Below are 22,011 nucleotides of genomic sequence, written 5' to 3'. Positions count from 1 at the left end.
TAATTAAACTTGTGTTTGACAAGTCAAGAGGTCCACTTGAAGGAAGGTCTATTAGCTTAAGGCTCAGACTTACAGTGTGTGGTCTGAGCACCACATTGAGTAAATAACGTGGGTAGCAGGCCAACGGGGAGCTGATGGCCTTCTGGACTGGAATATTTACACAAAGCAGCTGCTGATATATCTGATGCTGTGTTTGACTGTGCTGGTGATCCGCCTTCACAACCCTGTTTTTATTTGTAATGTTATCACCGGATCCTTCGTCCTGATGTATGAGGATTCTTTTCCTTTGTCTCTGGGGCGGTTTAAAAGAAACGTTGGACTTTTTGGAAAGCTATATTTATTCACTTTGTCGCCTAAAATCAGATGAGACGAGGACACCAGTCTGACAGAAGCTGAGCCTTAAGACTGGTCAAATTTAATGTAACACAACTCAAAAATTCACTAGTTATCATATCAGGTTTAGTTTGTTTCAACTACACAAAAATGCTGCATTAAAATGGCATTTTCTAGGCCTGACACATTAGCTTTGAACATTCTCTATCAATTTTCTGACTTCTTCAGCTAAGCTAACCGTCTGCTGCTGGTATCAGATTTGCTGTGCAGACACAAGTGATATCCATCTTCATCCAACTTTTGGCATGGACGTGTTTTCCTCCAAAGTGTCCAACTTTTCTTTATGGAAACCACATTAGACTTGTCACTGCTTTTTTTGTTGTATATCTGCATAATCTTATCCTTCCAACAATAGTTTTCTTCTCTTTAGTCGTCCGTAAATTGCCTGTGGTATTTATCTACACTTGTATTTATTCTCTCTCTTGTGTCTCTGCCTCCCTGCAGTCCTAAACTTGCGGCAGACCTCCAGGAACACCCAGTAGTCGTGTCCAGCAGCAGGAGCCTTCTCTCCCCTTGCGACCCCCGTAACTGCCTGGCCCAACAACCCCACCCTCCCGGCACCTAACCACGCCGCCCCAGCCCTCAGGCCCCGGCCTCGGTCTGGTAGGAGTCCTGCAGAGACAGAGACACTGGATGGGGAGTTGTCTCGGTTTAACTCCCCTCAACCCAGCAGTCCACCCTGGTGCTTCCTGGACTCTGTGAACCTCCCCAAAGCGTGACGTGGCCCGGCTCTGGCAGGCCTCCTGGTTACCTGGGTCGCAGAAGAGGAGCAGGACGAGCTCCTCCTCTTCTCTGGATGTGGCTTCCGGTCCTGGAAGTAAAAAAAAAAAGAATAAAAGAAAAAAGAAGACTGAACTGAGGCAGAAATGCCAGTGACAGCGCACTGGAACCTCCCCCTTTATTCCTACTAGTATTTATTTATAATTTATTTACTCTGTTGATTATTTATTTTTGGGATATTTATTACTTGTATGTTTTTTGTGGGGTTTTTTGTGTCATCTTGCGAGATGGAAATCATGATGTGTTTTCCTGCTGTGATGAAGACGAAGTGATCAGAGGCAGATTAACACACTGACTACTGTACATGGCCACTTTAGTTTCTCTTCCACACATAAAAAAAACAATACAAACAAAAACAGAACTACTTTATCGACGTCATTCTTTTTAAAACTTACCTAACCATCCTATACAGCATTTAAAATATTAGAATTTGTCAGTATAACAATCCAAACATAAACCACATATGCCATTTTTACATAGAAGTGTTAGAGTACGTTGAGTTTGGCATTGCAGACACACTAATGAACCATTTTATTACAAGGAACTTGTTTTTTGTGGTGGTGGTGGGTGGATTTCAGCTACCTTTCTAACGTCAATAGTCCTTCTTGGGATGCTTGTGTTTTTTACACTGAGATTTTTTTTGCAATTTAAAAGCATAAAGACTGTTTTATACCTACTTCTGGTTTTATTTATGGTATTTATTTTTACAGCAGACTCTGGTGATGCGTTTGTGTCTGTTATAGCTCAGATCTCTTCAGAGACTGGGATAGATGAGAGATCAGGACTAGGGCTGTTGGCCTGGGGTTTTTTGCCTTTTTTGAATTGCACAGGTTTAAATGACCACAGAGTGAACTGACCTCCTTCTTTTTAACATTAAAGACCAGAGGGCTCCCCAAAGGTCTTCCTCAGTTGCTGTCATCCTCATGCCAACGTCGTATTGACACCATCAAGTATTCTTTGTCTCACTGTATTGGTCAGAAACCCAGAAAACTGTCATCATCACCATGTCATTTTCAGCATCTCCTGCTACACCTCTTTGCTTATCTGTCCCCACATGCAGTCCTGTACAAGCACAATGATGCACAATGCATTGGAGCAATACAGTAGCACTGGTTGTAGACCGATCGGGATGAGATTCACTTGTTCTTTCAAGCGTTTCTGTTGTCATGAACTAACCAGCAAGAAAGATAAAACAGTCGGAGTGTCGCCAACTTTCTTGAGAAAACACAAAACAGGGCACAGTCAGAGCACTTTCCTTTGACAAAACCAAGCTATTGTTTCTTTTTGAAACACTGAGATGGATGTAACTTGTGACGTTTGTTGCATAATTGAAGTCCCATCTTTCTGTACCTTTCATAATGTTAAAGTCCTCCTCGCTGCACTAAATACTTCTGCCACCTGGATATGAGACGGATAGCTTAAAACTACATAGCCAGTGTTAGTGATGACAGCGATGAATGAGTGGACTCTTCCTGTTCTCCGTTCGTGTACATTTTGTTGGATTTGTCTGTGTTCCCGCTGTAAATGGTTGCTTTTGCAACTGCAAAGTGATGAAAACATTTGTGGTCCAAAAGTAGCGTCTGAGCCCGTGCAGGATCATCGCTGGTCTAACTCTCATGGTTTGTTTGCACAATATAGCTGTGGATGGAGAGAGACTAATCCGCTGACTGCAAAGAAAGAGAGAAAAAAACCAGAAGACTAGCTGTATGCTGTACTCCAGTGGGTTTTACAGTTTCTCCGCCATTCTAAACAGTGTTTAACTGGTTTCACAAGTAAATAAACAACTCGTCCTTGGATTTCTATGTGACTTTGTGCTTGTGTCTTTTTCTGTCTTTTGTATTGAATGAACTAGAGAGAAAAAATAGCTGTCTGTCACTGAAGCTGGTACCTGTAAGGTTCTATATGTTCACGCAGATGGCTGAAAATAAGTAAAAGTACTTGAAGTTGATCCTCCTTTGACTTAAAGTATCAGACTCAGAACACAACACACAGATGGTACAGAATGAGATCATCTAAAGGTCAGTTACACACTAAAAATACCAGCTTTTAACAGATTTTTTTGATAAGTTTACCGTTATTTTTTCCCTGTTTTGTTAAACTGCAGATAATATTATGTAAAGACACATACAACAGACTTTATATGACTAAACAAAAACAGGCCCAAACTGTAAACAAAGTCCACATCAAACATGAGGATTTTTACAAATAATAATTTCATCTTTTACAACATTTCACCATAAATTACACATTTTAAACCATCTTTAATTAAATACAAATAAATATTTCATGGATATCTGTCAATACTAATAAAGTCTATAATGGTTTAAAAATCCTTTTCTAACAGTTATTTTATGAATTTTACTCATTTTGACACATTGCAGCATCAAGTAAAATCACAGGAAATAAAGTATCGATTTATATGTTGACTGTAAAAAACAAACAGGTCACAACTGGAAACAACGTCCACATCAAAAATCTGTATTCATAAATCTGTGTTTATAAATATGTTTATAGAGATATTCCATTAAAAATCAGCCGTTTCCAGCTAGAATAATCATTTACCACATTAACTATGTCTACACTGGATTTATCATTCATTTAATGCTACCTTTATTGAAAATAAAACTGCTTTTCTTTCAAAAGAAGGACATGAGCCTAAACTTTTAAACAGGGTTGTAAAACATTGTATGGCTTTAACCTGAATATTTTTATTATAAACAATATTGTAGCCTCTTAAGCAGTAATTTCTAGACGATAGGAGAGACACCAGCAGCATCTGATAGAAAAGATGTTCTTTTTCTGAGCGTTTAACACTGGACACGTCCCAGTCCAGCTGGCTCTTTTTTGTCTATTCCCCTTTCACATAAAGATAAGAGCAGAAATGAAATTCATAGTTGAAAAGTGACAACACTTGGTCCTACTAAGTTAATTTTAGACTCAACTATCAATCAGGTGACTATTTAAGCATGTTTGGTATGAGCTTTTTCACATTTAATAAAGTTACTATTAGAAAAAAATACTGACACAAGAATTTTTGTTGTAGTTTGTCACGTGTTTTTCCCGTGTGTGTGTGTGTGTGTGTGTGTGTGTGTGTGTGTGTGTGTGTGTGTGTGTCTCCAGCATGCATCCACAGTGTGAACATTGTCTGGGTATGGTAATGAGGAGGTTTTGGATGGGGGCGGGGCTCCAGGAGGAGAAACACCCCCAGCAAGGTGGCATCGGCTGGGTATCGTGTCTCCTGTGTACCAGTTTGCTGCGCTTCTTCACAGGGCTGCTGAGGAGCACCTGGACCAGTTTGCTGCACTCCTTTACGCGCTCTGTCTCTCTTTTTTTCTAGTGGTTTTGAGTGATTCATTGACAGAGTGATCAGAGAGCGCATGGGCTGCCGACGCGCAGCTGGACCCAGTTTACTGCAACAGGAGGATTGTGTTTCTCCAACTTCTCAAAGTCTCCTTGCCTCTTTCAAAGCCTGTCACTGAAGGATCCGGATGCGTGAACCGTCGGTATATCGCAGGGACATGGACGGCTTCAGCAGAGTCGCTTTTCGGAGGAAACAACGAAGTTTGGATTTCCCGGATTCAAATGAAACAGGTGAGTTCATGGGAATGTTGGGAAGCAGCTTTCCTAGTGAGGTGTGCTAGAACTGTCATCTACTGCTGGTTCTTATTCATATTGAGTGCTTGATCTGGTCTGGTTTTGATAGTTTGTTATTTAATATTAAGAATAAAGGTTCCATGTGCGTCCTGTGCGTTTCCAATCTGGGATCACAGTGACTCAGTGTTGGGACTTTGTGGCTGTCAGAGATCCTGTATTTGATCCATGGTGTGTTTTTGTCGGTGTGGTTGGGAAAGCATGGAATATTCAGACTGCACCTACACACCTCCACTCGCCCTGTTTACACACCACTGCTGACTTACTGACTGCTCAGCAGGAATGAAGGCTTTCAAAGACAAGCCCCAACCTGTTGTGTAAGCATCTGCAGGCTGGAGGGCATGTTTTCCTTTCATTCTGGAGAACACCACTCATTCCAGGTCCTAGAATCCTGTCTACTCAGGATGCAAGAGCAGTTATCAACAGACTCCCATGCATTTTGTGTTCATCAGAGTGTTCAGCAGTGCTCAGAAATGTTTTATCCATCAGGGTGGAAGAGTTGAAGGTTGATTAGTGTGATGTACACTGTATCCCAGCATTACACTCTTTAGTTGCTCCGTAATCAATTCAGGAAACAATCTGCAGGTTTGTGGTGTTTGTCTTCATAAAATCAGTTGATATTGTGTCGTAATTATACACTTTAAAAAAGCGTATTTGAGCTGTAAAGTGAAGTCAAGTATGGTTTCCAATACATCTCCTCCTATCTTTCTGCTTTGGTAAAGGCATGTTTGTGGATTCTATCAACTTGAAAATATACTTTGTGCCTTTAAACTGGTGTTTTAATATCAGCAAAACTGTGAATATTAGCTTTACCGCTCCTTTAGCTCTCTAACATCTGTGTTTCTTCAAACTTTTTTAATGCAACTCAGCCACCTTTTTTTTTAAAGTAGGATTACGGAGGAAAGAAAAGAAAGTGATGATAACTAATGACAAAATTGTTTTTATACTTTTATGTTTGGGTACAGAAATACTTGGAAACGTCGAGCTACTGTTCCTTAAAATGAAACTGCAGCGATGCCCATCTGCTCAGGTTTTTAGAAGCGTTTCTCTACAGACTTCCATGCATTTTGTCTCCTTACTGACTTCCAGATGGATCCCTCAGAGCTGAGTCGTGGCAGCTGTAACTGAACGTTTGCCCAGGCCTTAGTCCAAATTTCACTTTCCATATTTCTCAACCAAAAATGGATCCAAATACTTGTCAGTCTTCCTGCCAGTCTGTTCTGTTCAGGTGTGACCCAACAGAGACAGCAGGCCCAGCGCCGCTCGTCTTATCTTGCAAACTGTGCAGAGTACTTGTGCAAACACGCAGTCGAAGATACTGTAAGACGTGAACTTTGCTCGTGTCGCTGACTGCTGAGATCAGGTGAGGTGGCTTCAGCAGGTCTGAGGGTAACAAAATGTGAGACAGGAAGTGAGGTAAACTCCAGCAGAGGTGTTACCTGTCAGTGAATCACAGCATTTGTGTAATACTGGAGCCAAATTCTGAAGAAAATCTCTTCATCATAGCAGCTATCATTTGTATTGTGAAATATCACCTCGTACTGTAGAGCAGGGGTGTCAAACATGAGGCCCACAGGCCAAAACCGGCCCTCCAGAGGGTCCGATCCGGCCCGCGGGATGATTTTGACGTGTAAATCTATACATTTAAAATAATTTCCTGACCTTGACAAGTTTTTTTGCTCATAAAGTAAAATACTAGATTGTTCTTTTGTCGTTTTGTGTCCTAATTTTGAAATATTTTGTCTTGTTCTTGTCTTTTTTGTCTGGCTTTTGTCGCTTTTCTCTTGTTTTTGTTGTTTTGTGTTTTATTTTTGTAAAATCTTGTTTTGTTTTTGTGGTTTTGTTTCTGGTTTTTGTTTTTGTTTTATTTTTGTAAAATCTTCTTTTGTTTTTGTTGTTTTTGTTTTATTTTTGTAAAATCTTCTTTTGTTTTTGTTGTTTTGTGTTTTATTTTTGTAAAATCTTCTTTTGTTTTTGTTGTTTTGTGTTTTATTTTTGTAAAATCTTCTTTTGTTTTTGTTGTTTTGTGTTTTATTTCTGTAAAATCTTCTTTTGTTTTTGTTGTTTTGTGTTTTATTTTTGTAAAATCTTCTTTTGTTTTTGTTGTTTTGTGTTTTATTTTTGTAAAATCTTGTTTTGTTTTTGTTGTTTTGTGTATTATTTTTGTAAAATCTTGTTTTGTTTTTGTCGTTTTGTTTCTGGTTTTTGTTGTTTTGTGTTTCCATTTTGTCTCACTTGTGTTTTTTGTCTCATGTTTGTCTTTTTTGTTATTGCTTTATAACTTTTTGTTGATTTTTTGTCTCGTTTTTGTTTTGTTTTATGTTGTTTCTATCATTTTTTGTCATTTTTTTCACTTTTGTCATTTTGTGTCTCATTTTTGTCGTTTTGTGTTTTGCTTTATTCATTGTTTTGTGCATTGTTTTTGTCATTCTGTGTTTTTTAGTCTTGTTAATGTTGTTTGTCCATTTTTTGTCACTGTCAATTTTTTTTGTCACTTTTTTGTTTTGTTTCATGTCGTTTGTCTCATATTTTGTCATTTTTTTTCTAATTTTTGTCATTTTGTTTCTCATTTTTGGAATATTTTGTCTTGTTTTTGTGGGGTTTTTTTGTCTGACTTTGTCATTTTCATCATAAATTAAAATACTTACTGTTCAGTTCCAGATAACTTTGATTAAACTTTTGACTTGTAGTTATTTATCGGTTATTTTGCTGTGATTTTACTGGTCCGGCCCACTTGAGATCAAATTGGGCTGAATGTGGAACCTGGATTAAAATGAGTTTGACATCCCTGCTGTAGAGGCTGTAGGGCTTTTTCATTGGCTTTCATGTTTGGCCAAGAGATAAGAAAAAAATGTGGTGCTGAATCCAAAGTTTCAGTGGGACCATAAAAATGCTTTTCACTGCACGTTAGACAGTGTATAACTGTGTTTGTGATAAGGAAAGGTCTTGAAATAAGAATGTGGTCAGTATGAAGCTTTGGCTAATCACTGCACACTTTTAACCCAGTAAGGCTGATCTCTTCCAACAATTAATAGGATTTGTGGTTTTCTATCATCATCCATGTCCTACTATTCTACTTCAAACAAACATGAATCTGTGGAGGATTTTATCCAGTTAAAGCACTGAATCCAACTAATAAGTAAACCTGCTCCTATTCAGTTCAGTCTGACTCCTAATGATCCAGCTTTTCTTTTATCGTGCCTGGCTGGCCACACATATTGTAGAAGCAGTTTTTTACTTTTAACGATCTGTCATGCTCCGTCTCCGTCCGCCTGGAAGATTCACTGGCCCTTCAGGAGCTTATTTTACGCTGGAGACGCTGCTTTGTTTTCATTTCTGTCTATTTTGATCCCGTCTTCCTGGATAAATGGTATGAAAATAAGCCATTATGTTTGCTGTGTTTTCATTTGAATGTAGACCACAATCAGTCAGCGCCTGTCTCGTCTTGTCAGTGGAGCAGATTTGGGTTGCGCAAACGTGAAAAATAAATATCAGCACTGTGCTCTCTCTGGATAGAGGTGGAATTGTATCTGTCAAGTTTGCAATAAATAATCTGCTTTCTCTGTGGGGTCTTTCCCTCGTAAACATCCCACCAAAGCACAGTCCTACATGCGCAGTGATGTGTTCACTGTTTGGTCCCAGTAGCTTTAAACCATGTAGACTTGTGCTGATGTTACTGTGAGGACAGCTGTATCAGTCTCCAACAATGGAGCTGTTTGTTTCCCCTCTCTGCTGGGACAGAAGCAGTGGGACTGTATGAATCAGAAGCTGTGTGGCTGCTAGCCTGCTGCTGCTGCTGCTATTGTTCTGCTGCTCTGACGCCCATTCATCCACAGCTGAACCCTCTTACTGTCCTCCACCGGCTTTAACTCACTCCACTCAATAGTGCAGCTCAGTGCATGGTGGCCTAAAGATGATTCCTTTTTATGTGCCATGCTTTATTCTACCACATCATTACAAACCAGCCATAAATCACAGCTCTGGCTACGGAGCGGTTTTTGAATTCTAGAAGGCCAGTTGGAAAGTATTTTCATTTCTCCCTGCTCTGTGGTTACACTAAAGTCACAGTTTTGTTAATAAGCTCTGATGAGAACAGGAATTTCATCCTCTTAACATAGAAACCAGCTTAGAAGACAAAGATTTCACACATGCAGACATTCAGGTTCTTAAAACCAGAAGCACATGGTTACTTTCATAAACATAATTCTTCCTGATATCTGCATTTTTTTGTGTTACACAAGTACAGGTCACTATGATTGTCATAATAAAACATTTGCTATGTATGTATCTGCAGGTATACATATTAAAGAATGATTTAATTGGAGCTCCACTAAACAGAAAGGTATATTAGCATATGAAAAAATAATTTTAGTCTTTAATGTTGTGGTTTATTCTCACTATCCCTGTTTCCAGAAGCATTTAGATGCTAGAAATGGCAAAGGCTAAAATTTATGAAATAAATTTATACAATTAAACATGTCTGATCCAGGGATTAAACTGTTATGTCAATGGTTTTACAGATTTGGGCCATCTTCCTAGTGTGATGCTTTTGGTGTTTTTATACGTGTTAATGTTCCATCACATGTTTAAAGCTATTACACAATGAATATACAACTGACTTTAAAACAATCAAAGCAGTCACAATATCTATCACAGTATTCACGGTTCCATATTTTATCCAGCTTGTTCAGCCCTTGTTTGAAGCATGTTAAGGTAGATTTAAAAACATTTAGAAATTGGAAAATAACTGAAGCATCATACAGTGTATTGAAATTCAACCGAAAGTATAATTTTGAATGGACTTAGAATCTTAAATTTAGCACTGTGTCTGAGGCTGGAGTGCACAGATTCAACTTTTTAAGCCACAAGATAAAGTGTCTTAAAGCAGACAGGCAGTAAACCTAATTGTTACTGAGAACATTTCATCTGCTCAGCCTTCTCTGGTTTTCTTTCTTTGAGAGTGAAAGAATAAAAAGAAGAGACAGAAACTGAAACCACACAGCACAGTTATTCTTGGATATCGATCAGAAAGCCTAGTTTTAGTTACAGCTGTTGTCTTTCACACATTTTCCCCGATCCTGTTATTTGCTGTGCTCTGATAATATTCTGTTCTCTTTTTTGTTTTTTGCACATTCAGACATCCTGATCGACTGTCAATGTATTGATCTTCACCACTTTGATTTTTAGACCTTATCAGATGTTTTGCACCAGTGTTCAAAGGTCTGGTGTCATTAGATAACGGTTGAATATCGGCTAAAATCCCCCTCCTTACCCGAGCCCTTATTGATCTTTGTGAAAACACAACTCGGTGTTACGAGGCAGAGCAGCTTTATTTCCTCATGCGGATCTTTCCCCTGAGTTTGCCGTTTGTCCAGCAGAGACGTCTCAGACTGTTATTCCACAAAGCGTGGAGGTAGGTGTTGGTTTGCTCAGCTGATAATCACAGTGGGTGTGTGCAGCAGGAAGTGTCTAATAGCTGAGTGTGTTTGTGTAAGAAACCTCAGCGGTTGCACACACGTACTTTTGCATATGGACATCACGAGAGGTGCTGGTGCAGTTCATAGATGTACCAGTAGGGGGCAGTTAATGCTCAGAAATGTTTTACCATCAGGGTGAAAGAGTTGAAGGTTGATTAGAGTGTGATGCAGAGAAATGTGCACTGTGTCCTGCTGTTACACTGTGCAGCTACTCCCAAATGAATTCAGGTAAAAATCTGCATGTTTGTCTTCATAAAATCAGCCGATATTGTGTCGTAATTATACGCGGTAAAACTGTATTTGAGCTGTAAATTTTCTGCTGTGGTAAAGACATGTTTGTGAACTCTTTCAACTTCAAAATATACTTTGTGTCTTTAAACTGGTGTTTTAATGTCAGCAAAACTGTGAATATTAGCTTTACTGCTCCTACTTTTTTTAAAGCAGGATCTCAGAGTAAAGAAAAGGAAGTGATGATAACTAATGACAAAATATTTTTTAGCCTTTAATGTTTGGGTCAAGAAATACTTGGAAACATCAGGCTACTGTTTCTTAAAATCAAGTTGCAGCAATGCGAGTCATTCATTTAAGAGGACTCAAATATTTTAAGTACATGTAACTTAAACCAGTGGCATTCATATTAACTTAATTCATTTAAGCTGATTCGACAGTTCTTTTTGTCAGTGTTTAACTCCAACACAAACACACACAGACACACTATTCCTGTGATTCTGAGAGGACAGAAGGGGGACAAGCCTGCAGGAAAAACAATGAGATGGAAAGAGGAAACTAACAATGAGCTACTTTTAGACTGTTTGTATAAAAATGTGTAGAGTTTCTTCAGAAAAGTGGGCGTAAAGTGCTTTGACACTTTCTATATTGGTCACCATTGAAGGTGAGCTTGTTCTCTTATGAGAATTGTCCTTCATTATAAATGTGTTTCTGTTTGACCTCCAAATTTTATCACTTGGGTTTGATACACCGATACACTCCCAGAATGCTCGTTTGCTCCAAACCTAACTATCTGCCGTGTTTCGACCTGGACGCTGCTGTTCTTTCCATGCACCAGCCAGAACTTCCTGACTGCAGTGAGTGTCGTTTCCCTCCCCACCTCCTGACTGGCATTGTTAGCCTCACAGGGTCTTCCCAGAAAGCTACTGTACTCTGTCTCCTTCCAAGCTCGGCCCGACGCTCAGAGGAGGAGGATTCCGACCTGTTGCTTCGGCCTGCTGGGCACCGAGGAACCAGGGGACGCTTTGAGGAAGTCATTTCACACAGAGGAAGATATGGAGAAACCTTTTTTCACCTTTTGCGAAATTTACAGCATCCTGTCTGCAAGAGGAGGGAGAGATGTGAAGGTGTCAGTGTCTGGATGATTCTTCTTCTACTTCAGGGTTGTTTTTCTTCGCTTGAGGTGTAGCTTAGTACAGAATAGTTTCCTGTCAGAGGGTCTCCTCTGCCTGTTACTGCACTGAGGTAGAGGAAGGAAGGAAGAGGTGAAAGCACCGGCCTGAGGGGTATTTTAAGACACTTTCCATCTCGAAAGTGAAACTGTCGCTGTCATTTCTCACTCGGACTCAGCATGGATTGCCTCTCCAGTAGATACCGGAGGTCCCGTCTGAGACATGATGCCTCTGGTAGGTGATCCTTACATCCTGGACAACACATTGCACTGGAGATGAACGCTTTACATAGTTGAATATATGTGTTAGAAGGATCTCTGGGGTTTCTTTTTTCCCTTCTTTTTCAAAATGAAAGACAGTGGACTGATAATGAAACGACGCCGCAAGTATTGGTTTTGGAGCCGGAAAGGTAAAAGCTCAAAGATGTGTCTTCTCTGCTGTTATGGTAAGATCTGAAACCTCCCTCTTTGGATTTATGCAGAAATGTACAAAGTACAACGATGACATTATGTTAGAAGTTGTATTTTTCCTGCCCATCACCTCACAAAACTCATCTGTGACTCATTCTTCATCCCCATAAAACCTCCCCTTGGTTCTTTCAGCGCTGCTCTGTCTGACTGGCATTCAGCTCATCTCGTTTTCTGCCAGAAAGCAGGATCCAGTTTCTGATGTTCTTCATCTCGCTGTTCTCCTACAAAGGTGGTTTATCGTGCTGCCGTTCCTCTTGACCATGTGTTTCTTGGAAATGCTATTGCTGCACAAAACAAAGGACCTTAAAAGCTTCCTCCTTTCTGCAGCACACGTGTGTAATTCTCGTTTTAATGAGGTTCTGTTAGCAGTCAGCGGTTTGCCAACATGAATGTTTGGTAAATGCTCTCTGACTCTGTAACTTGTCATGTTCAGTGCTCTGAGTGGTGATTCACTGAGCCGCTGCTCTCCATGTGAGGCAGCGTTTAAATCCACCACGCTGGAAAAAAGGGACAGTTTTGTTCTCGGAGGCCTGGGAACCGTTTCCCCCCTCTTAAGACTCTTATCCAACCACTCTGGCCTTTTGGCAGCGTCTCCGTCGGCCCCCGTTACCCGGCTGTGTCAGTGCAGTGGTGCATTGGAAATGAGGATGTGTGTTGTAGCATCACAACCCCCTCAGCTGTGCACCTTTTTCTGGGATGCCGTGTACGGTGGGTGAGCGGGTTTGAGTCACCCTTCTTTAATAGCCGGCTGCAGAGAAAACTGTGAGGCATTCTGCTTTCATTCTGCATGGCAGGAAGGAAAAGGCTGGGAACGCCAGCGTGCCCACGTCCTTTCACCACGCTTATTGTTTCAACGTGGGAGAGGGTGCGTGTTCAGCTGGCTTCATTTTGTAGTTTCACTGCTGCTTTAAAAAGGAGGTCTAGTTTGAGATGTGTGTGTGTGAAATGTGAGTTTCCTCTTACTTTATGATCATTTATGGTCAGTATTATCAATGTTAGTAGGTTCATTGAGTAGTCAGTAGCAGGAGGAAGGTGATTAATGAGTTTATCTGAGATGTATTGGATTGAATGATGATTTTATGATACAGTATGTATGGACACACCTCCTCATTCAGTGGTTTCTATTTCTTTATACTGTAGACACCAAGACTATAAAAGAATACATATGGAATTATGTTGTAAACAGGAAAGTGTTAATCTTCAGTATTGATCTCCAGTGTAGAAACTAATACAAATAAATAAAGCATTGAATGAGAAGGTGTGTCCAAACTTTGGACTGGTATTGTAATTATTATGCATTATGATGATTTATTCTAGCTTTCAAAGGAAGAAAAGGTGAAATTCAGATGTGCATTCTAATATTGTGATGTTGAAATTACATGAAAATGTCTTAAATTAGAGATATGATGCATTTAACAGTCATTTTTAAAACATATTTTCATTCAGACTCGAGCTCATTCAGTTCTGCTCTACAAAAATAACTTCAGAAACAGTTATATGAACATTTTTCATTCATAAATACATGATAGTTGTATGGGTTGGTAATGACCCGCTGTGGTTTTTGTTCTAATAAATGTTGAGCAGTAATCAGTGTCCGCTGCTGATGTGTGTGTTTTGTAATAACCAACAGTCTGAATATAGCTGTGTTTAGTCTCTGTGGCTAATATTAGACTCTCACTGCTGTCTGATCTGCTATTAAATCATGCACAGACATTCATAGTCATTTGATGATGATGCACAATATGTTGCTTTCATATAAAAAAATCATCTCAAAAAGCATTTTTTTTCCATTATTTTTAAAAAATAATGACCACATATGTATTGTGGGTATGCATGGTCCCTAAAGAATAAAACATTTTAATATTTAAGTGACTTTTTGATCCAGTTTTCCTGCAACATCAGGTCAAAACTTTCACTTTCCACAAGAAAGATAAAAGAAAAGGCAGGAAGGTTAACAGGATGCACGAGCCACATTCATGCTCCTTTGAGGATAAACTTTTTCTTTCAGGGCCAAACTGAACACAAACTGTGAATATAATTTCATACAGCTTAACATGCAGAAATGTACAGAGCATTCCTGCTGCCAAGAAGGCAAACTCTCTAACTTCTGCTTTATCACAGGTCAGAGTATTTTCTAGTCAGACTCTGTAGGTTTCATCCACCTCTTTTGCCTCGTATTATGCAGTCTGTGTAGCTTTTTAGGGGTTTTACTGGTTGATCTTACTTCCTTATTTTGGTCTTGTTGAAGCTTATAAATGAGCTTCAACAACACAGACTGTTGCACCTGGACACGGTGTCATGTGAAGATGCTGATGCTGAGCCAGATTTAGCACCGTGTGTTTGTTTTATCGGTTTGGTTGTCAACGCCTTCTCTTCCTCCAGAGAAAACAATTCTCCTGTCCTTCCTCCATCGTCTGTTTTTCTCTGTTGCTGTTTACTCTTTTTATCTCTCGAGCTTCTCTGTCTCTCGCTCTTTTTTGTCTCTATCTTTGGCTCTTTCTCTCACTATTGATCGTCATTCCAGCTGGCATGCCACACGTCTGTCATCATGCTCGGGATTGTTTTGTGAGAAGCGACTGGAGGTGTGTGCTCGAGCTTTAACAGATAGGTAGAGGAATGGGTTTGTCCTGGGGATGCACTTAAGCTGCATTCAGCTGTACATGTAGCATACATATATTTGTACTGTCTAACAGGTTTCCTTGAGGATTTAATGCTGTTTTTGTGTTGTTCTTTGCACAGCCATGCTCCACTAACTCATTTATCCATTCCTTCCCACCTCCACGATCAGAAATCTTGCTCTATGCTTTGGTTGCCAGCAGTAGTTGTGAGCTGGATACAGGATTTTGTTGTGCTTGTCTCTGACTTGTTCACCCAGAATTTCCACACACACAAGAGTTTTTTTCCCCTTCTGCATTCTTGTTTCATAATGCATGAAATTCAACATCTTCCTGCTGAACGGGCCTCACACATAAATGCTGCTGGATGTTTTCTGGAGGGGAAAAAAGAAGAAGCTGTTGCATGCAGTTTTATCTGTAGCCACCTGAGGGCTGCTGATGTGCAAAAACACCAAATCAGAATGTTGTGTTTTGGACCAGGATGTGCTTTTTCATCATAGTAAGAAAGGCACAGGTGTTGCTAATATTATTAGCATTGATTCTGTTCATTTCAACAGTGAGGTCGTACGCACAGCAAACTAAAGCAGCAAATTAACATTCATTGGTCACTGCTGTATATGTTTACACCTTAGATTTTTCCACTGTGCCAGACTGTGGAAGAAGCCGTCGTATATTTGAACGCCTCAGTGAAACGTCAGCCTCCCACGCCGCCTGCCATCCGTCAGAACTGAGCACCTGATCAGCCCAGCCGGTTGAGATGAGATTGAGAGTGTTAAACGGGTGGAAAGGGGAACGTAGTCAATCCTGTTAGCCAGGACGTGATTTGCAAAGCGTTTGCAGAATAGTAATTGAAGCCGGCAGAGCAGATCCGTGGCAGGAGGGACTTTCACGCAACACTTTCAGTGTTTCACCTGCATGCAAAGAGAAGTCAACAACGCATGACTGGATGACACTTAGCTTCATGATAGGACCTTTTTTATAGGATCATCAGCTTTAAACACACATTAAAGTGCTGGTGCTGCTCACAAACATGGAAATAATGAAGTCCTTATCTCCCTCAGTGATCCCTTTAACTCTTATTGTTAACTCAGGCTGGATTAGGGTGGTATTTCTTCTGTGTGTTTACTAAGGGGAAAGATGGGGAAGATAAGGTAGATAATGAAGGCATCCAAGCCTCTTCTGCACAGAGATGCTTTTCTCAGTAAACTAATTGTTTAATCAATTTGGTGTCTGGATATTGTCTGGCCGTCTTATTATCTCGCTCGCAGTGCTGCTTGGAACCATCGCCCCACGATCAGCATTGATTGTAACGCTTTTTTAATGGGTTTCTTTTTTGACAGCAGGGTTGGCATGATGATCTGTGTGCCAGCCTGATTGTGGGCACCAATCCAGGGTGGGTTGTCGCTGTGATACGAGGGCAGATGCCGACTGGTTGCTGCCTGTCGGGCTCTCATGGCAGACGTGCCTCGCTGCTGTAGAGACGGAGCTTTAGCTTCTGTAGCGTGTTTGTTGTCTTTGCAGCTTTTGTTCTTGTGTATGTGTGTGTGTGTGTGTGTGCAGACAAAACCCATCATTCATCCCTGACCTTCATAATGTGCACGGTCAATAAAAACAGCGAGGGGCTTGAGTGCATGCTTAATGTGTGTGTCTGTCAGAAAAACCTGCTCATTTTCAGTGATGTGGGTTTAATTAATGTTGCGTACGTGGGAGGTCTGTGGGTTTTTGTACGCATAGAGACGTGAAGGGTAATGACCCAGAGCCACGACACTCTCCTCCCCTCTCCTCTGTTCTCAGGCCAGGAGAGATGGATGGTGTGAGGGAGAGATGGACTGGAGTAACCGAGAGGTAAATGGATGTGATAGAGAGACAGGGGAGACGGTGAGAGGAGAGGGAAAATGCCAGCTGCAGCTGTGAGGAGGCAGAAAAAAGAAGTGTGAAATGGGCAGTGTGTGGGAGGAAGGTAGTGAGGCATCAGACAGGAGGAAATATATGCACATATATTCCACTGTTCCAGGCTCAAAAGTAAGGTCACCAAATATGAAAAACAGTAAATATTGAATATGTGAATTTAAGTTTTAAAAGTCAACTAAACCGGTTCAGTTTCAGTTCTTTGAAATCAGTTTGAATTGAAGGTGTTTCTTTTCATTTTCATGCTTCTATCATATCTTGAAAAATGTGAGCAGTTTGGACAGGTTGAATGTAGAAAATGAAGCGCAGTCTGTCCAGGAGGACAGATGTTAAAGTTTTACACACACATTACTCCACTGGATTTTGGCCAGTGCCTTAAAGCGGCACTAATGAGTATTTTTATAGTAATAAAGTGAAGGAGAGTTTGATGCCGCTGGCAGAGAAAACCGTAGTAATAATCTTTCATTATGTATTTTATTACTTTTGAATTGATACCAACAGATGGAGTTTAAATTAGCTGGACTTTGTGTGTGTGTGTGTGTGTGTGGAGGATTCTTTAGGATGATATTCACAGTGTGTGACAGCAGATAGAAATGTGGATGCAGGTTTATCTACCAGCCAGCAGTGTGAAGTGTTTGATTGCATTTCTCGTACCGAGCGGTGTGTGTTCGTGAGTTATCCCCTGTTTCTGCATTCATTTGCCTGCCTCCTAGTGTGTGTGTGTGTGTTGTGCATGAACCCAATGTAAATAAGATCCATGGATCTGTGGACTGTCTCTAAGGTAGCAGCGTGCACCTGCATGACGGTAGCATATAGAACTCACGTCACGCTGCAGGTCGTACAGTGAATACTTAAACAGGTCTATTAGTCACTGTCTGACAATCAGTACGTCTTTAAGTGTCGCCATGGAAACAACAGGACATCCTTCTGGTGATAATCAATGCGTGCATTAAGAAAGTCTCATTTGCTAACATAACCAAAGTCATTTTATTGTAAAAACTAGCTCAACTTTCCTCTAAGAACCGCTGCCAGGAATGCCAGATGTTCTGCTAATGTGTCACATAACTCCTCTGTGTATATCATAGCATTAATTCTGAGAGAATAGTAGCACATTTTCGCCCAAATAGCCCAAATTAGACTAAACATTGCTTTCATAATCAGTCTCACGAATCCTGAGAGTCTGTAGCAGCGATGAGGAAGCCGACCGGGACTGAAGACTGGATAAATGTGACTAAATAGTTAGAGGGCTTCTTTTAATATCCTCCACTGTCACTTTTGGTTAAGACTTTAACTGTAGTGCTTAATTAGGTCCCACATCGCTGTATCAAGCCTGGATGCAAACATCACAATGTTAGATGATCTCCACTTTTACTCTATTTGTCTTCTAAAGCCAAGCAGTGAGGACGTTTGCAATGAGTTGGTAGATTAACAGTTCATAAACATTACCAATAAGCTCAGTAAGCGATCCAAACGGCAGGAGAAGACAGTATTGCTGAGACTAATTAAAAACAAGCCTATAGACGTATATTCTAGCAGACTGAGGGCCTGCAGCACCTTCATATGTTCTAGTCTGCCTCTAGTAATAGAAATGCTGCTGAAAATACCTTTGTGTGTGGTCGAGATGTTCTCACAGACACTTCTTTGCCCTGAACAGTCTTGACGGACGATTTTCATGTGATTCATTACCTGTCATCTCGCGCTGCAGCTTCCTGGGAAATTATATAATCCTGAGCAGAGAGTTGGAGGCTCTTCATGTGCACCAGTGATTTATGAGCTCGCTGACCTGATAAAGGGCTTCAGCTTATCATTATTTTCATCATCAGCCACTGTGGTGATCACTTCCTCAACCAATCAATAGCTATTTGGTCTGTAAAATGTCAGAAAACAGTGAAAAAGCCTCAAATGTCTTAATTTGTCCACAACCTAAAGCTACTTAGTTTACTGTAACAGAGGAGTGAAGAAAACAGGAAAAGAAGCTGGAATTGAGAGAATTTTGACTTATTTTCCATTTTAAAAAATTACTCAAACTGATCAACTGATTATCGAAAGAGTTTGTAACTAATTTAATAGACAGTTATTTGATTAATCAATTAATCGTTTGACCTTTAATCTTCACTAGGATGATTCTTTTTAGAACTTCTTGGACCTATCTAGAGTTAGACTGCAAAAACACAGCATGAATAAGAATACAACTATTATAGCCTAAATAATATTTGATTTCTGAGACTATTACAAACAATAATATTTAAAAATGTTATGGTCAATATTCACTGACATAAACACATGATGTAAAACATAAATATTATCCTCATTGAAATCTCTGGGATTGTTCTCTATTTTATGTTTAGGATTTTGCCTCTACAATATTAAAACCACCCGCCTGATGTTGTGCAGGTCTCCCCTTGTGCCTCATCATGTTCTTCAACTCATTCCTGCACAAGTTTTGCAGTGTGGTGAGGTGAAGGCCGTCAGAAAATGTAGTTACCATGGAGAAACATACAGTGTGTGGTCTGCACCAATGTTTAAAAAGGTGGTATGTAACAAAATCACATCCACATGAATGTTAGCATTCAAGGTTTGGCAGCAGAACATTGCTAATAACAGGAACACCTCCAGGATCTGCTGCTTTAGAGACGTCTAGCTGTCATAATTTATCCCTTATCGAAGTCGCTCACATCAAAACTCTTGCCCATTTTTCCTGCTTCCATACACAAAAGTTCAAAAACTGATTATTCCCTTGCTGCCTAATATATTTCATCTCATATTAATAAACAGAATCAGTGTTATTAACTTCACCTGTCAGTGGTTTTATTCAGTCTGAGCTAAACTTAGCCGCTGATGTGAGCAAATACCTTCAAACTCTAGAGTGTAGAACAGCTTTTCTATGCTTATAGAGTGTTTCAGGAGAGATTTTTCTTTTTCTAGTGCATAATTTGGAAATAATATAGACTTTTTAATATTTGCTTTGTAATTGAGCACATTTTTCAAGAAACTTCTTCCAAAAACTGACAGATAAACTTTAACAGGAAACCATAGAAGTCCCTGTGCTCACAGTAAAGGCTGCTGTTTTCTCTCCTGTTGCTTATTAGTGGCAGATTTTCAACAGTTTCTAATTTATGGATCCCTGAACGTGCCACGTGGACCCTCCTCGCCTTTGAATCTGCAGGTGTCTTTGCATGTTTCTGTGTGTTCGCTGCAGAAACTGACCCGTCTGCAGTAACGGCTGTGCAGTAAATGGCCAGGAAGAAGCTGAACATGCTGTTATTTTTGTAGCACCCTGATTTCCTGCGTGCAGTTCACACCCCACACACACACACACACACACACACACACGCACATATAGTGTCCACAGAAATGTGCAGGAAGCTCTGCACACTGCTGATGGTGAGGTCTGGATATAGTTATTGCTCTCTAGACCTTCCAGTCACTAATTACTGTGCTGTATAATAAGACCCAGCCAGACTCGGTGTGTGTGTGTGTGAGACTGAGAGCGTGAGCAGGTCATTTCATGGAGCTGCTGAAAGTATTTAATTTTAATGGGTGTTCACGTCCGGCGCAGGTTATGGAGGCTTAGCCATGTAGGTGGTGTTGGAGCTTCTTACTGAGGCCGACTGGCTCCATGTTGGATGTTTAAACAGTAGAAATTGGGAAGTGAAAAGAAAAAGGGGACAGAAATAGATGTAGAAGAAGCGGCTGAGAAAAATAAATATAAAAAAAGGGAGGTGGGTCGATTAATGTGTGGCAGAGGCAAATGAAAAGGAGGTCAGGAGGGTGATGGCTGCCAGTCTGCATTAGAGAAATAATGGACAGAGTGAAGGCTCCTCCGCATGAAGACAGCTTTTTCACAGCTCGGTGCTAGCGGTGTGACTTTGCGTGCCTTTGCATGTGACTCGTACTCAACTAAAACCATGTTTTCAAAGCTTGTGAAAGCCACACTTTACCCCCTACGCTATACTGTAACACTCATCAGTGCCTGCAAGTCATGTTTTCTGACGGGTCTGAGAGCAGCCGAGCGCTCTTTCTCACCATGTCAACACTTCAGCCACCACAGCCAACCACAGCTGAGGTCTCTGCTCTGTAGGTGTGTTGTTCTGCCGCTGATGGAGAGCTCGAAGAAGACAACGCAAATAACACAACATCTACTGCATCTGTTCATGAGAAGAGTCTCTTTACATGCAATGCAGTTTTAGTTTTTCTTCTTTTTGGTGGTTTTCTCTGCGTTGGTTGCACTGAGACTTATGAAATCACATTACAGCTGGTGGAAAAAACAAACTTGCACGTCATCAAGCTAAAAAAAAAACAATCTTGTTAGTTCCCGAAATGAAGACATTTTAGAGGGTTTCACACGAGCTGTGAGAGCTGAACCTGAGGCAGACCGGGGGCGTAAATTGGATTGGACTGCTGTGAGATTTGACTCGCTGCTGACTTTCAAAGACCTGAGACGTGCTGAAGTCCCAGACAGGTTGTGCTCATTCTATAAACTTCTACTGCCAGTTTTCTACTTTCTAACACAGCAGCAGTACTTTGAGCTCAGCGCAGGTTTCTGTTGAAATGTAGCATAAAATCTAAGTTAGTTGCGACAATTAGTCTGCAAAATAACATGCATTTCCACCGCTGCAGCGCTGCAGTTGGTGCATCAAGATAAGCATCTGCTACTTCTGTAATCAGATGGGAGAAAGTTGTTGCAGAAGAAGAAGAAGGCAGTGAAACAAGATGACAGAGCAGAAGCCCAGAAGTAGATGCAGTAGATGTTTTATTATGTGTGTTGCATGCAGAAAACATGATGGAAATGTCATATTTATTTTTGTTTTATGTAATAATGTGATGAATTCTAGTCGTCTCATCGCTGCATGCAGATTTTATGGTTTTATCTGCTGTACCTTTGCAACATATTTTTTTCTTTTTTCAAATATTTGGCCTTTTTTCCTCAAACTTCTGTCATTAAGAATGAAACTTTGCATAGAAATCTATGGAGGACTTTTATATTGTCTGGATTATTGGTCATGTTTTGTTGTTGTTGTTGTTTGCCCTATGCATTGCAACGTTTGCTAGTTATCACTGAATGCAAACTGCACACTTTTAAATTGGCTTAATCGCTATGGCAACGGATGCTGCACAGCTGATCCGCTCCAGAGGTGAAGGTTCTGTTCAGAGTTTCAGATTTAAATTGGTAGTCTTTCATCAGTTACTATTCTGATTATACTCTAGATTCTCAGCTGAGAAAAACTATACATTACATATGCAAATGTTGACCCCATGTTTAACACGTTACCACAGAAACCTGCATGCATTCAGCTGGTGATGCAGAAAATGCATA

The 22,011-nt window shown here is 40.4% G+C and overlaps 2 protein-coding genes across 10 annotated transcripts in view; both read left to right on the top strand.

Moving 5' to 3' along the window:
• The window catches only part of bicd1a (bicaudal D homolog 1a), a 34,244-nt gene extending 31,269 nt beyond the window's left edge, over positions 1-2,975 (top strand). For 3 of the 7 annotated variants that reach the window (XM_022203110.2, XM_051951851.1, XM_022203109.2), the window contains one exon: positions 838-2,975. In XM_022203110.2, coding sequence (XP_022058802.1) covers positions 838-958 — 121 coding nt within the window. In that variant the 3' untranslated portion in view covers positions 959-2,975. The remainder of the gene's footprint in view (positions 1-837) is intronic. The other 4 variants (XM_022203108.2, XM_022203107.2, XR_007943691.1 and 1 more) reach the window with 3 other exon arrangements.
• Positions 2,976-4,614: 1,639 nt separating this feature from the next.
• fgd4a (FYVE, RhoGEF and PH domain containing 4a) overlaps positions 4,615-22,011 on the top strand; it is a 57,426-nt gene continuing 40,029 nt past the window's right edge. The window contains exon 1 of one of the 3 annotated variants that reach the window (XM_022203111.2): positions 4,615-4,764. In XM_022203111.2, the coding sequence (XP_022058803.1) occupies positions 4,662-4,764 (103 nt within the window). In that variant the 5' untranslated portion in view covers positions 4,615-4,661. Of the gene's footprint in view, positions 4,765-11,865; positions 11,936-12,109; positions 12,147-22,011 lie in introns of those variants that run through there. The other 2 variants (XM_051951919.1, XM_022203112.2) reach the window with 2 other exon arrangements.

This window comes from Acanthochromis polyacanthus, chromosome 8, assembly GCF_021347895.1.
Source record: "Acanthochromis polyacanthus isolate Apoly-LR-REF ecotype Palm Island chromosome 8, KAUST_Apoly_ChrSc, whole genome shotgun sequence".
NCBI lineage: Eukaryota > Metazoa > Chordata > Actinopteri > Pomacentridae > Acanthochromis > Acanthochromis polyacanthus.
Note: the sequence above shows the minus strand (reverse complement) of the source record. Positions and strands in the feature narration are given on the sequence as shown.